Source organism: Scyliorhinus torazame, chromosome 3 (assembly GCF_047496885.1).
Source record: "Scyliorhinus torazame isolate Kashiwa2021f chromosome 3, sScyTor2.1, whole genome shotgun sequence".
Taxonomy (NCBI): Eukaryota; Metazoa; Chordata; class Chondrichthyes; order Carcharhiniformes; family Scyliorhinidae; genus Scyliorhinus; species Scyliorhinus torazame.
The window spans coordinates 257576398-257593214 of record NC_092709.1 but is presented as its reverse complement, the minus strand read 5'-3'; the positions used below and the strand labels follow the sequence as shown (position 1 = coordinate 257593214).

Genomic DNA, 16817 nt, shown 5'->3' with positions numbered 1-16817 from the left:
CAACACAACATTAAAAAAAGGTGAGATGTCATGATATACAGACAGGCAGCTCATGAACACAGAACAGGATATGACCAATGAGTCGGCAGGACACTCAGGGGTGGTATCTCACTATAAAAGGCACGAGGCACTCACACTCCGCCTCTTTTCACTGATGGACATCTACAGAGTGAGTCAGGGTGTATGTACAGTATCACACCTCCAGCACGTGGCTAAGAGCTAGTCTGGTTCAGTCAGACAGAATAACCACACTTATGTTAGCAGAGAGTCGAACTCATAGAGAACTGTGCTAACTGAGCTACTGGTTCAATAAATCAGATTGAACTAACTTCAAGGTCTGGAGTATCTTTTGGCTAAAGCTGCATCCAATTGCAGCCTGTATTATCCCAGAGTACATAACACATCAGCGCTCTGCACAATTATGGGTCACAGTGGGCAGTCATTGGAGTATGCAACCAAATGGCTGCCTTGGAGGCTGCTGCAATGGCCTACTGCTCCCAGCCAACCTGGTCTGGGGGACGCCCTGAACCCACGGCTGGGCTCCCGGTTGCCCCTCCCCCTCCCCCCGCTGCACTGGCAGTCAACACCCCCCAGCCAGTTGCACAACTGTCAGGCCACAGTTGAGCCTTTGGAAACTTGGCTTACCTACTTGTTCACCTTCAGCAGCCACGGCGCCCGGTTTACATTTTTAAATACCACAAGTGAACCACGCCGGCATCACCTCAACCTGGCGGAGGCAGAACATCGCGGGAAGATGGAGACTGCCGGGTCGGGCCCGTTAATGATATGCTAATGTCCGTTACTATGCAATCTGCATGCCCACGCTGGCGCAGGGCATGGAAAACATCCACGCTGCTATCAAGGAGCTGGAGCATGACGTTCCATTGGGTGCCCAGAGGCGATCATGATTTTCGCCCAACACGTGGTCCTTCGCCTGATCACGATTCATGACTCTGGCATCACTAGACAGAGAATCCTGCCCTCCATGCCTATCGGGGTGTGAAACAAAATTAGCAAAGTTCAAGCAAGTTCCTCATGGGCATGACTGCCTGACACCGAGCAGCTTATAATTAATACTAAATGCCACATTTTAAGAACAGTCTCATTCAGGATAATGGCAGTTCTGGAAAATGTATTTGTCACGGCAATGCAATGATAAGGAGTGGTGCTTTAAACATTGCCATGAAATAAAATGGTTTAATGAATAAAAGTATTGTTTGTGCGGGGAAATCTTAAGCTTTCCTCATTATTGGTTGATGTTTCTGATTGGGTCAATGGTTCGTGACAAGCACTATTTTTTACATGTATAGTCCAGTATATTTTATAAGGCAGCAAAGGTCACCCTTCCTACTTCAGGAATTTATAATTGGAAAATGTGGGATGATCGAGAAGAAGGGAACAATATTTAAGCTCACATTCCATGAACACAGCTGGAGGCATAGCCCACAGTGTACAAGACTGGAACCATGTTGGTGGTGGAAGGTGGTTTATGGAAACATTGTGTCCTCTAGAATCAGAATCCTGCAAGATTCAGCCCTGGTTGATTTAAGGCTGGCTAAACTCCCAGTGGCAGCAGAGGATAGGAGTTAGAAAAAAATATATGGGCAGTAATTCTCACAGCGCAGAAAGCGATTCGCTCACAGTAAGACTGATTGCTGAGCTGTTGATTAACAACAATAAATTTTGCTGGATGCTACAAGAATATCCAAATTGCTGAGCACGCTGTTTTATACTGAATATAAGAGGACTATTAAGAATGATGTTTTGAATAATGACAAATAGGAAATAGCTCACCGCATTAACAAAAAGCAATTCAGAGAAATATTCCAATCATCATTCCTGTAATTAAATGAGATTGGCTGTGTCAGTACGTTGACACAACCCATTCTGGGGTAATACAGCTAAAATATTCAATTAACTGCCTCTGGCCTTGTGCAGTCACGGCATGAATACTTATGTTAGTGCGATAAAGGAGGACTATTGACAATGGTTTATGTAAGGAGAAATAGGTCTTTTGTATGTCTCCAATAAAGAGGCAATTATGGTGATAAATATGCATTTTACAGAAATACTAAGCCTTTTATTTATGAGCATATCACCCACAAAACAAAATCAATCAGATGCAATACCACATTTAATGTATGCCTGCCTCAGAAGTTAGAATCAAAGAAGGCAAAGGAGTTTTATTTTTCTGATCAATACGGCATTTACAAATACAAAAATTATTTTCAGGACCAATGTTTTGCAAGTACCCTCCAGAGGGATAATGATGAAACATACACTAATATCGGAAATAGTAATCATTCAATCAATCGCCCATTTGATTCACATGACACCAGTTGCGGCAATGTTGCAGCGTTGCCTCCTCACTTGCAAGGCCTCATTTGAAAACCAGAGTGACCTATGATTCAGTGACTGTACCAATATCAGGTTTGTTGCACTTTAATAAATCTGAAATTTGAGACAATTGGGGAAAAGTATGAAATCGCCTCAGTCTGTGTGACGAATGAGTGTGACGGGCAAAGACATGCAATCGGAAAACTACACATTGACTTAGGGCGTTGTTCATAGAGATTCCTAGAATATTTTGTTGCATACCAATATTAGGGCATTATCAATGAAGTGTGACACGGAAATTGTGACAGGCAAAAGTGACAGGAAATAGATATGACAAAAAAAATGTCCACTACATGCAGGAATTTTCCGTTGGATTGATTAGTATTTTAGTGGATGGCATAACAAATATTGAGAATATCCATTTCCTGAAAATTGATATTCTATTGATGGGTATGATTTTGTCAGTGGTGGAGTGTGGTGTTACTTCCTTGCCAGACACTAATATATCCATTGATGTGATATTTTGAAAGAATAAAAGTAACACTCGATTCCTATTAAAAACCGGTGGTGAAAATATTAATAGATCATTAAAACCTAATAAAATCATTAAACTAATTGTAAAATATTTGTTTGTCATATCTGTGATACAGGTCATCAGTCTACAATTAGTTAATAAATTAAAGTGATAATATGTTAATATTTTCCTGTTCGAATGACTGCGCCCCAGCCACATGTTCGTGACAATATAAGTGAAAGAGAAATAAAGGATTAGACAGAAACTTGAAAGTACACAAACATTTATTGAAGTAATATTTAGATTCTAAACTAATATTGGGCCAATAGGCACAAATATTATTTAAAAATATGCATGACAGAAAATAAAACAAGATAAACTTTTAGATATTTACACAAATGACGCCAAAAAGAGCTCATTTAATTGACCTTCTGAGCACCTTCACACTCTATGCAATAAAAATCAGTTCTAAATAGTTGAAATCAAGTCAACGTAATATTCATTGATGACATTATACTGGTGTGTAAAAGTTAATTTTCCGCAGGTGGAAATCATCCCAAAGTGATGACATCCTGTCTTCTAAAATTGGTAAATATATCAACTGTCAAAATTTTCTTTGATATTCTGAATGCATAGATTTAGAATCACACCAGACGCCTACTTAATTCAAGAAAGAATGGTGCCTTTCATGTTATGTTTTCCATTTTCTTTTTAAACAAGCTTTTTAGCTTCCTCCAGAAACCCCCCTTCCTCTTCATCTTCTTCTCAGTGGATGGCAAAGCTTCTTTTCTTCGAATTTCCCGTGCAATGCCATAAAATACATCATCTATGTAGAGACGCAAAGCGGCTTAAGTCTCAAAAAATGGGCAATTGTAGTATCTTGCTAAGGCCATTCCCTCCTCATGTGGAACCTTGAAAAGAATCCATGAATAAGACAAATGCATTCAAACTTAATGGAATATTAATGTTCTACTGAAATTCAACTGGACTGAATATCCACTGTTTGTATGTTTCACTGTACAAATAACAAATGGTGCAGATGCTGTCACTGTGTCATATTCTCTCTTTTGAAGCAGTGCAGGAATGATACCTACACACAGGTATTTGTAAGTATTGAAAAAGTCTTCAGGAAAGTCTTGATGCAAAAATGGCACAAGTAAGGAATAGCAAGAGGCAGAAAGCAGAAGGCGTTCATAGAGGGATGTTTCTGTGACTCAAAGTTTATTTCCAGTGAGGGTTGGCAAGCAGTAGGAAACCAATTGGAAAAAATTCTGAAAGAGAGAACTAATTTACACTTAGAAAGGCACGGGTTGATTAGGGAAAGTCAATTTGGCTTTGTCAGAGGGAGGTCCTGCCGAACAGATTTGATAGAATTTTTTGGATAAAGCGACCGTGTATGGATAAAGAAAGTGCAGATGATGTAGTTTATATGGATTTTAGCAAAGCCCTTGACAAGTTCACACATGAGAGACTGATGGAGAAGATCGAAGCACATGGAGTTCAAGGAAACTTGTCGAGATGGATGTGAAACTGGCTTAGTAACAGGACACAAAGAGTGGTGATGGAAGGCTGTTTGAGTAACTGGAGGCCGGTGTCCAGGGGCATATCAAAGGGATCAGTGCTGGGTCCCTTATTGTGACTTATATTTATAAATGATTTGGAGGAAAACATGGGGGAATGATATCTAGTTTGCAGATGACACCAAGATTGGTAGGGTGGTTAACAGTGAAAAAGAAGGTCATAGATTACAGGAAGATATAGTTGGGTTGGCCAGGTGGACAGAGCAGTGGTAGATGGTATTTACCCTGATAATGCGAGGTGATGTACTTTGGAAGAAGAAACAGGACAAGGGAGTATCTAATGAATGGCAGGACACTAGGAAGCTCAGAGGAACAGATGGATCTTCACAGATTCTTGAAAGCGGCAGAGCAGGTGAATAGGGTAGTTAAGAAGGCATATGGGACACTTACCAGTCCTGGCATAGAATAGAAGAGCAAGGAGGTTATGATGGAGGTGTACAGAATATTGGCTAGGCCACAGCTGGAGTGCTGTGTGTAGTTCTCATGACCTCACTATAGGAAGGAGGTGATTACACTACAGGGGTTACAAAGGAGATTCACCAGGATGTTGCCTGGGATGGAGCATCTGAGCTACAAGAGAGACTGGATAGATTTGGATTGTTTTCTTTCGAGCAAAGAAGGCTGAGGGAGGATATGATTGAAGTGTATAAAATTATGTGAGGTTTGGACCTCTTGGTTGAGGGATCAATCACAAGGGGCATAGTTTTAGGGTGAGTGGCAGGAGATACCGGGCGCGATTCTCTGACCCCCCCACCGGGTCAGAGAATCGTCGGGGGCTGTCGTGAATCCCGCCCCCGCGTGTCCCGAATTCTCCGCCACCAGAGATTCGGCTGGGGCGGGAATCGCGCCGCGCCGGTCGGCGGGGGCGGGAATCACGCTGCGCCGGTCGGCGGGCCCACCCCCGGCGATTCTCCAGCCCGCGATGGGCCGAAGTCCCGCCGCTGTCAGCCCTCTCCCGCCGGCGTGGATTAAACCACCTTTTGAACGGTGGGACAAGGCGGCGCGGGCAGGCTCTGGGGTCCTGGGGGGGGGCGCGGGGCGATCTGGCCCCGGGTGTTGCCCCCACGGTGGCCTGGCCCACGATCGGGGCCCACCGATCCGCAGGCGGGCCTGTGCCATGGGGGGCACTGTTTTTCTTCCGCCTTCGCCATGGTCTTCACTATGGCGGAGGCGGAAGAGACCCCCTCCCTTGCGCATGCGCGGGGATGACGTCAGCAGCCGCTCACGCGCATGCGTCGCCCGGCGAAGACCTTTCGGCGCCGGCTGGCGTGGCGCCAAAGGCATTTCCCGCCAGCCGGCGGAGCGGAAACCACTGCGGCGTGGGCCTAGCCCCTCAAGGTGAGGGCTTGGCCCCTAAAGGTGCAGAGACTTCCGTACCTTTGGGGCGGCCCGACGCCGGAGTGTTTCCCGCCACTCCATTACGCCAGAACCCCCACCCCGCCGGGTAGGGGAGAATCCCGCCCACCGAGTTGATTTGAAAAAAAAAAATCACACAAGGTGGTGAGAATCTGGAGTGCACTGCCTGGGAAGGTAGTGATGGCTGAAAACATCACAACCTTTAAAAATCACTCGGATGAATGCTTGAAATGCCATCACATTAAAGGACATGGGACAAGCGCTGGTAAGTGGGAATAGGGTTAGTTATTGTCGGTGCAGATTTGATGGGCTGAAGGGCCTTTTCTGCGCTGTACAACTCTATGACTCTATTGGCAAGTTGGATGCTGGGGTGTTAAACTGGCTGAAGGTCTTGAAAATTGGCGTGGAGTCTAATTTAAATCACAATCTCCGTGAAAATGAGATTTGTTCTTGTCATTAGCGCAGCCTCCTGTTACTTACTAAAATTGCTGGCATCAGAATTCCCCCTGACGGAAATTGGCCTCATGATCACACAGCCTAATGTCATGAGTTTTGCACAACTTGGCTTCATTGGGCCGTTTATGTAAAGGCTAATAATGTAGCGTGAAAGGTGCACAGTAAGTATTAATTATCAAGGTGGATGAGATGGATCAAAGCACAGAATCATGCAGGCTTCTATTTTGAGATCAAATGTGAGTTGATTGCTTTTTTACTGAACTAACATATTTCTTGCAATTTGCTTTTGGAAATACCCATATTTGTTCAGCATATATTTGCCAATGTTCACTCTGATATGAGAGTCAATGAGGGGATGGCTGCAGGCTGCAAATTCAAGTATGTGTTATTTCTTCAGTGTTGGAGGGAAAAGAAGGAAAAATCTAGAAACGTACAAGCAGAAAATTCAAAGCCCGGAAGGAGGTCATTTGGCCCACCATGTCTGTGACAGCCACAACAAAAGTTATCCAACCTCATCCCACTTCCCAGTTCTTGGCTTACAGCCTTGTAAGTTATAGCATCTCAAGAGCATAATTAATTATTTTGTGAATGCAATTAGGGTTTCCGCCTCCACCATTCTTTCAGGCAGTGAATTCCAGACTCCCACCACCATCTCGGTGAAAAATATTCACCACAACCCTCATCTAATCCTTCTGCCAATTACTGTAAGTCCATGTCCTATAAATCACACTTATTCCCTTCCCCTACTTTCAGCTATCTTGAAAGGTTCCACCAACCTAGTTATCGTAAAAGGCTTTTATTTCAAACTTGCTTTAATACCCTCCTTCAATATGTTATGATTGGAATTGCATGAGTTGCTGTTCTTCGAAGGGAGTAGGCAAACACAGGCCTCATATTTATTTTCAGGGACTGTGCTATGAATATTTATACAACCTGTGCACTGAGGCAGTGATGTAGGGTTGTGATGGTGAACAATAGTCAATGATTTAGCAGGGTTGTCTCAATTCCTGAGCTATCTGACTGCCCCAGTCTGTACAATACGTTCACAATTTGAACCGATTACCATTGTTTAATGGGATGGTCAATTCTCATTAGTGGGGGTCACAATTAAAAAAAATAATTTAGAGTACCCAATTATTATTTTTTCCCAATTGAGGGGAAATTTAGCGTGGCCAATCCACTTAACTGGCACATTTTTTGGTTGTGGGGTTGAAACCCACGCAGGCAAGAGGAGAATGTGCAAACTCCACACAGACAGTGACCCAGGGCTGGGATTGAACCAAGGTCCTCAGCGCCGTAGGCAGCAGTGCTAACCACTGTGCCGCCCATGGGTCACACAACTTAATGTGATTGGCAGCATGCCATACGATTTGAAGAGCATTAGAATGCTCCACAGTCCACTTCCCCTCTGCGGTTAACAGAACACCACAGAATCCCAAAGCACTTAAGAATCAATGATTTACTTTTGAAGTGTAAGCATTCTTGTAATGTCGGAAACACAGAAATCAATTTGTACACAGCAAACTCCCACACACAGCATTGAGACAATTGCCAGATAATTTGTTTTTGTGATGTTGATTGAGGTATTAATATTGCCTAGGACACAGGGGATAAGTCCCCTACTCTTCTTCAAAATAGTGCCGTGGGTTCTTTAATGTTCTCCTGAGAAAGCAGACAGGATCTCTATTGATCATCTCATCCAAAAGACCTCTGACACAGCTCAGTACTGTACTGAAGTCTCGGTTCTATTGTTTTTTAAAATAAATTTAGAGTACCCAATTATCATTATTTTTTTTTCCAATTCAGGGGAAATTTAGCATGGCCAATCCATCTAACCTGCACATCTTTGGGTTGCGGGGGTGAAACCCATGCAGACATGGGGAGAATGTACAAACTTCTTACGGACAGTGACCCAGGGCCAGGATTCGAACCCGGTCCTCAGTGCTGCAGTCCCAGTGCTAACCACTGCGCCACATGCCACCCTTTGGTTCCATTGTTACCAGGCTTGAACCCATGACCACTGAATTAGAGAAATGTATGTTACCCACTGAGCTGCACCTGACAGTCTCTAAGTGAAACTGAAGTAGTTCCTATACTTTTGTTTCATGTGTCGGGTTATGAAAACAATGACAATGTGACCAGTTTGTCCAATAAATTTCAGATCACAGCAGGCAGTGGTAAGATTTATATATTTCACTGACAGCATCTGCATATGCATTGGTCAGACTGAGTTGCCAAAATGTCATCAATTATGTCTGGTGAAACAATTTTTATTAATAAGCTCAGTGCAGGCACTCTGCAGCTGACCTATGTACAAAAAAAGATCGATGAGATAATAAAGGTGTGCATCGTTGGCAAGGTAATGAAATGGGCATCAGTTCTGCTTTGCTCCCAATGCAGTAGTTCACATATTATAATGATGTTCATCATGTACATTGGAAAATAAATTATAATTGTAAATTTATGGTTTGATAAGTAAGATTTAATTGATCATATTTTCCTGCCAAGTTGCAGTGTGAATGGCATGGCTCTGCAAGCAGCAGTTTAATTTTCCAGTTTTATTTTAATGAGGATCTGCAGTATTTTTTTTGCTGACAATGACAAGGAGATTTGCAGAAAATATAAGAGTACAATGGAAAGAAGTCCGCAAAGATTCTGAGCTGTACATTTTTGAGTAAAAACTGCCACATTATTCAGTGAGCAAATGAATATGTGTTCTCATCCTGTAAGTCCAGGGCTTCCTCAGTTTGATGCGAAATTCCCGACTGCAACTGTGGAATGTTGGCCAACAACTTTGATGGGTTTCTGTGCCCATGTGATTCTTGCAACTGAATACCTGTTAAGACTTTCCTGTGGAGAATTTGAACTGGCAATGTGTTCCTGCACATCCTGTGAGCATTAAGCTTGTTCATCATGCAAATTATTGCTTGATAAAAAGCTAACTTAAAAACTACTGTTTCATCCTTTACACTATCATACGCTAATCCCCGTGTAGCAAAACCAACCTTTACAACTCTAGCTGGTGCATCACTTGTTGACAATGAATTTAGCTATTAAACTTTACAGTAAGAAGTCTTACAACACTAGGTTAATGTCCAACAGGTTTTTTCGAATCACTAGCTTTCGGAGCACTGCTCCTTCCTCAGGTGAATGAAGAGGTAGGTTCCAGAAACATATATATAGACAAAGTCAAAGATGCAAGACGATACTTTGAATGCGAGTCTTTGCAGGTAATTAAGTCTTTACAGATCCAGAGAGAGGGATAATCACAGGTTAAAGAGGTGTGAATTGTCTCAAGCCAGGACAGTTGATAGGATTTCGCAAGCCGAGGCCAGATGGTGGGGGGGCGGTGAATGTAATGCGACATGAATCCCAGGTCCCAGTTGAGGCCGTACTCATGTGTGCGGAACTTGGCTATCAGTTTCTGCTCGGCGATTCTGCGTTGTCGCGCGTCCTGAAGGCCGCCTTGGAGAACACTTACCCGAAGATCAGAGGCTGAATGCCCTTGACTGGAAGGGAACATTCCTGCCTGGCGATTGTCACGTGATGTCCGTTCATAAACTTTACAAGGATGATTATACATGTGTGAGATACGGAAATATTGGCTCATACAAGGAAAAACAAACAAAAGCTATTATACCTGCAGCATTTTGCCTTTGTTTTAGATGTTACTGAATCTACTCAGCACAACGTTTGCTTTGGAAATGCCTTTAATTTGCTGTTGATTAGACCTGCATTTGCATAGTTAGGTTTCAACAACAGCAAATTATATTTATTTATTGGTCAGAACTTAACGTTGCTATGGTGGGGTCAAGCCTGACCCGGGAGCATGTAAAATTGCGAAAGAAGATGTTGGGCTCATATCACGCCTTCGATTGCAATGGCAGAGGCCAACTGTTTTTTTGAGCAGAGGGGTGATGATGGTAGATTTAAAAGAGAGAGGGATAGCACCTGAAGACGGTTTACAATATCGGATAATATGGGGACCAATTGAGCAAGTTGGGTGATCAGCTGTTTAGTGGGATTAGGATCGAAGGAAGAGGAGGTGGGTTTCATTGACAAGATTATCTCAGGAGAGGGCAAGAGGAGAGATAGGCGAGGAATTAGAGAAAGATAGGAGTTCAAGGCTAAGCTGGACAGAAGATTAAAGAAAGTTTCTGAAGTTGCTGAGTCTGTGAGCTGATAATGGAACAGCAAGGAAAACCAGGTATCGGGAACATGAGTGAATAATGAAAATAACTGTACATCTCATAACCAATCATACTGAAGGATTGAGAGAATAACAGCATAAGGACTGAGAATGAAATCTCAATTACAGTGACTGAACACAGGTACCAAAATAAATATAAAGAGGGAAAGAAAGATTGGAGTAGGAGGGAGAATAAAAAGAAAAAAAAAGATTTTTTTTTTTAAATGCATAAAATTTTTTATATTTTGAAAATTTCCAACAATAAGTAAAACTTGAATACTGCTGAAAAGAGAGACAAGTAGCTGAAGCTTTCCATCATGAACTCATCAGGGCAAATGCAAGAATGCAAAATTTTGAACGATCACAACAATCTGTACTGTGGGAGAGGAGAGTGCTGATTGGTCGGGAGTCAACCTTCCTTCCCTCATAAGGTCAGAAGTGAGCATTTTCGCTGATGATTGTACAGTGTTCAGTTCAATTCCCTGCTCCTCATACAATGAAGCACTCCATAATCCCTATGCAACAATACCTGGACAATATTCAGGCCTGGGTTAATAAGTGGCAGATAACATTCATGTCACACAAATGCCAGGAGATGACCATTTCCCACAAGAGAAAGAATTTGACCAGCCCCCATGACATTCAATCTGCACCATCGAGATCCTAGAGGTTATCATTGACCAGAATGAACTGGACCAGTCACATAAATGCTACAACAGCAAGCCAAAGGCTGGGAATTTTGAGGCAAATAACTCACCATCTGACTCTCAAAAGTCTATCCACAAAGCAGAAGTCAGGATTCTGATGGAATATTTTCCAGTTGCCTGGATGAGTGGAACTTCAACAAAGTCAAGCAACTCGGCACTATTCAGGACAGTATCCCATCCACCACCTTAAATATGTATTGTGAACTGCAACAACTCATCGAGGTTTCTTCACTAGCTCTTCTTAAACATGTGAATTCTACCATCTGAGAAGTTAAGGGCAGCAGTTACATGGGAAAATGACCATGTCCAAGTTCCCCTCCAAATCATTATGATTTGGAAATATAGCATAGTTCCTTCAATGTGGCAGAGCACAACAGCAGGCAGGATAGATGTTGCTGAAGATGCCCGCACCAGTGGTGGGTTTCTCCTCCGTATCATTGAGATCATAGAAAAAAACTTCAAAGGGTGGAGTAGGCTCTGACTGAGATCACTCTGCCAGCAAGCTAGCCTTTTAAAGATTAGGGTGTTGTTTTTAAAGGCCGCACCAGTGCACAGAGGTTCACTATGCACCCCTTCCGCCCTGCCAGCCACGCTACCTTCCCCTGGCACTGCCCAGGTACTTTCTCCAGCGCTGCCTGGGCACTGCCCCCTGACACTTCCCAGCACAAACCCCTGACACTCTTTGGACAGTGCTAGCGGTCTGTACCCAGGTAGTGCCTGGGCATGACCCCCCCCCTCACTGAGTGACACAGTTAGCTGAACTCCTTTTGGAGGCCTGCACACCATTGGAGATCGGTAATAATTCATGCTGGTCTGCTCTCACGCTGATATGAATGGATTTTCTTACGGGTGGATGATTCAGGCACAGAAGCCTGATAATGATATGTAAATGTATTCTACTGATGTTCTTTGCATTCAACGTTGGGATTCTGGTTATGTCACTTGTGGAGGATTGGGACAATCACGTCACTATACTAGCAAGAAATGCGATTTGGCCTCTTGCAAGAATTTCTGCTCCAGTTGCCAAACTGCCCCACATGGTTCTAGTCCCCCAGAAACAGAAATATCTCAACATTTACCCTGTCAAGCCTCCCTTAGAATCTTATATATTTCAATAAGATTACCTCTCATTCTTCTCAATAAATACAGGCCCAATGTGCTCAACCTTTCCTCCTAAGACACCCAGGAGTCAGCTTAATGAATCTTCTCTGAACTGTTTCCATTGCAAGTATATCCCTTCTTAAAAAAGTAGACCAAAACTGAACGCAGTACTCCAAGTGTGGCCTCATCAATAACCTGTATGGTTATAACAAGGCTTCCCTACTTTTATATTCCATCCCCTTTGCAATAAAGACCAATATTAAATTTACCTTCCTAATTACTGCAGCGTCCTGAAATGCATCTCCATTTAAAAAATGTTCTGAATTTCGATTCTTCCCACCAGAATGGACAGCCTCACATTTTCCCACATTATACACCATTCATACTCATTCCAGCAGTTTTTTCCCCAACTCACATAACTTATCTGCATCCCTTTGCAGACTTATCACTGATTCCACAACCAGGGGATGTAGTCTTGCTATATATACTCTGTCAAAACCCTACTTCATTTTAAAGACTTCAACTCACTCTCCTCTTAATCTTCTCTACTTTGATCAAAGTAATCCCAGTATAGTCAGTCTCTCGACATAACTGTAGTGTCCTATTTCTTGAACCTGATGAATTTATATTGTGCACAATAGACCTAAAATCCTTTTAATGCAGGGGAGTCCAAAACTGAAGGCAGTTGTAACGTTCCAGGCGAGCGACCACATGGAAGCAATGACTGTTAGAAAAAACTCTATTTATTTAATCTATTAGATAGAACTCCTACTCCCGCGGGTCTCCTGCGCCCGGACCACATTTGGGCTGGGGTATTTACGTCCCATGGAACCTTCGCTTAACGTGTAATTCCACCCCCCCAACTGGGGAGATCATATTCAGGTGAGGCCACAGGCACTCTGATGTTGCAGACAACGTGGCTGCCTGTCGGGTTAAAACACCCCTCCTCCTCCGCCCCAAGTCTGATCCATCGTCCATTTTGATGGCTGGAGGCAAAATTTCCATCGCCTTCTTTGCTCGAGGCTAATTATCAAGCGCCCACTATGCTGGCCCCTTTGGGGTTTTTCCAGGCCGAACGCCTGAGTGGGTCCACCTTGCGAGATTCGGTGGCCCCCACCAGATCCGTTGCGACCTCCATTGCAAGGCCTCCAAATCCAATTCAGGATCCGATGAGGGGATTGTCCGCCTCACCGGGTATTAACAGTGGCTGCACTGGAGGAAGGGCCACCATTGGACATGGAGGCTTTCTCTTGAGGACCTGTAGCTATGCGCAGGTGAAGGAGACACATCCTGTATGAGTGAGACACATCCAGAGTGGGAATTGGAACCTGGTAATTTGGTGCAGTGAGGTAATTCGGTGCAGAGTGGGAGAAGGTGCTTTTTCCCTACCGTTTTGTTCTCTTTCTACTGGCTTGTGACTGTTAATCTGCAGGGAGAGGAAGGTAGGAACATCCTGGTAAGGTAGGTGATTTTTATTTTTATTATCTTTTCAAATCGTGTGTGTGTGGGGGGGGGGGGATCTGTAAATGACATCACAGTAAAGCTGTGACCTGATTGGTTGGTTGGGAATCTGTTAAATTTGAAAAAGAAAATATTGCAAAAAAAACTAATTGATTAACCAGATAGTGGAGTAACTAAACCCGAGGGCAAAGATCGGTATTTAGCATTTAATTTTACAGTAAAAATCATCTAGCGTCAGGGCCATACAGTTAATTGTAACTCAATCTAACAGTAATTCAAGTGTTTATTTTAAATTAATTAATTAGTGCTTAAATGTCACTCAGTGGGGTGCAGTGCTCCAACTGTGAAGTGTGGCAGGCCTGTGACACTTCCAGCGTTCCGGTCGACTACATCTGCAGCAAGTGTAACCAATGGCAGCTCCTCACAGACCGCGTGGTTCGGTTGGAGCAGTAATTGGATGCACTTAGGAGCATGCAGGTGGCAGAAAGCATCATAGATAGGAGTTATAGAGATGTGGTCACACCCTAGGTGCAGGCAGAGAGATGGGTGACCACCAGAAGGGGCAGGCAGTCAGTGCAGGAATCCCCTGTGGTTGTCCCTCTCTCGAACAGGTATACCGCTTTGGATACTGTTGGGGGGGATAGCCTATCAGGGGAAAGCAGCAGCAGCCAGAGCAGTGGCACCACAGCTGGCTCTGATGTTCAGCAAGGAGGGTCAAAGCGCAGAAGAGCAACAGTCATAGGGGACTCTATAGTCAAGGACACAGATAGGCGCTTCTGTGGACATGAAAGAGACTCCTGGATGGTATGTTGCTTCTCTGGTGCCAGGGTCAAGGATGTCTCCAAACGGGTAGTGGGCATCCTGAAGGGGGAAGGCAAACAGGCAGAGGTTGTTTTTACATATTGGTACGAAAGACATAGGCAGGAAGGGGCATGAGGTCCTGCAGCAGGAGTTCAGGGAGCTAGGCAGAAAGTTAAAAGACAGGACCTCGAGGGTTGTAATCTCGGGATTACTCCCTGTGCCACGTGCCAGTGAGGCTAGAAGTAGGAAGATAGAGCAGCTAACCACGTGGCTAAACAGCTGGTGTAGGAGGGAGGGTTTCCATTATCTGGACCACTGGGAGCTCTTCCCGGGCAGGTGTGACCTGTATAAGAAGGACGGGTTGCATCTAAACTGGAGAGGCATAAATATCCTGGCCGCGAAGTAGTGTCACACGGGAGGGTTTAAATTAGTATGGCAGGCAGTTGGGCACCGGAGCAATAGGTCAGAAGGTGATAAAATTGAGGAAGAACTAGGGAATAGGGTCAGTATGGCTGTGAGGAAGAGCAGACAGGGAGATGTTGCTAAAAACAGCGTGACTGGTGGCCGGAAGTGCATATGTTTTAATGCAAAAGTATAATAGGTAAGGCAGATGAACTTAGAGCTTGGATTAGTACATGTAACTATGATGTTGTTGCCATTACAGAGACCTGGTTGAGGGAAGGGCAGGGTTGGCAGCTAAACGTTCCAGGATTTAGGTGTTTCAGGCGGGATAGAGAGGAATGTAAAAGGGGTGGCGGAGTTGCGCTACTGGTTAGCGAGAATATCACAGCTGTACTGCGGGAGGACACCTCAGAGGGCAGCGAGGCTAAATGGGTATAGATCAGGAATAAGAAGGATGCAGTCACAATGTTGGCAGTTTGCTACAGGCCACCCAACAGCCAGTGGGAGATAGAGGAGCAGATAGGTAGACAGATGTTGGAAAGGAGTAAAAGCAACAGGGTTGTTGTGATGGGAGACTTTAACTTCCCCAATTATTAACTGGGACTTACTTAGTGCTAGGGGCTTGAAGGGGGCAGAGTTTAGAACATAGAACATAGAAAAATACAGCACAGAACAGGCCATTCAGCCCACGATATTGTGCCGAACCTTTGTCCTAGATTAATCATAGATTATCATAGAATTTACAGTGCAGAAGGAGGCCATTCGGCCCATTGAGTCTGCACCAGCTCTTGGAAAGAGCACCCTACCAAAGGTCAACACCTCTACCCAACACTAAGGGCAATTTTGGACACTAAGGGCAATTTATCATGGCCAATCCACCTAACCTGCACATCTTTGGTATGTGGGAGGAAAACGGAGTTCCCGTAGGAAACCCACGCACACACGGGGAGGATGTGCAGACTCCGCACAGACAGTGACCCAAGCCGGAATCGAACCTGGGATCCTGGAGCTGTGAAGCAATTGTGCTATCCACAATGCTACCGTGCTGCCCTTAAGAACAAATTAATCTACACTATATCATTCTACCGTAATCCATGTACCTATCCAATAGCTGCTTGAAGGTCCCTAATGTTTCCGACTCAACTACTTCCACAGGAAGTTAGTTCTTACGAGGTAAGACTAACTGGCCTGTAATTCACAGGGTTATCCCTTGTCCCTTTTTTGAACAGGGGCACGACATTCGCCACTCTCCAATCCCCTGGTACCACCCCTGTTGACAGTGAGGACGAAAAGATCATTGCCAACGGCTCTGCAATTTCATCTCTTGCTTCCCATAGAATCCTTGGATATATCCCGTCAGGCCCGAGGGATTTGTCTATCCTCAAGTTTTTCAAAATGCCCAACACATCTGCCTTCCTAACAAGTATTTCCTCGAGCTTACCAGTCTGTTTCACACTGTCCTCTCCAACTATATGGCCCCTCTCATTTGTAAATACCGAAGAAAAGTACTCGTTCAAGTTTGTAAGGAGCATCCAGGAGTCCTTCTTAAAACAATATGTGGAAGAGGCTATACTGGACCTGGTATTGGGCAATGGGCCCAGCCAGGTGGTAGAAGTTTCAGTCGGGGAGCATTTCAGGAACAGTGACCACAATTCAGTAAGTTTTAAAGTGCTGGTGGACAAGGATAAGAGTGGTTCTATGGTGAATGTGCTATATTGGGGGAAGGCTAATTATGACAATATTAGGCAGGAGCTGAAGAACCTAGATTGGGGGTGGATGTTTGAGGGTAAATCAACATCTGACATGTGGGAAGCTTTCAGATGTCAGTTGAAAGGAATTCAGGACCGGCATGCTCCTGTGCGGGAAAAGAATAAATACAACAAATTTCGGGAACCTTGGATAACGAGAGATAT

The 16817-nt window shown here is 44.1% G+C and overlaps 1 protein-coding gene across 1 annotated transcript in view; it reads right to left on the bottom strand.

The window, feature by feature from the left end:
- Window positions 1-3149: 3149 nt before the first annotated feature.
- Window positions 3150-16817, bottom strand: part of rit1 (Ras-like without CAAX 1) — a 332174-nt gene continuing 318506 nt past the window's right edge. The window contains 1 exon segment of the mRNA XM_072497956.1: window positions 3150-3762. Within this exon segment, the coding sequence (XP_072354057.1) occupies window positions 3538-3762 (225 nt within the window). The 3' untranslated portion in view covers window positions 3150-3537.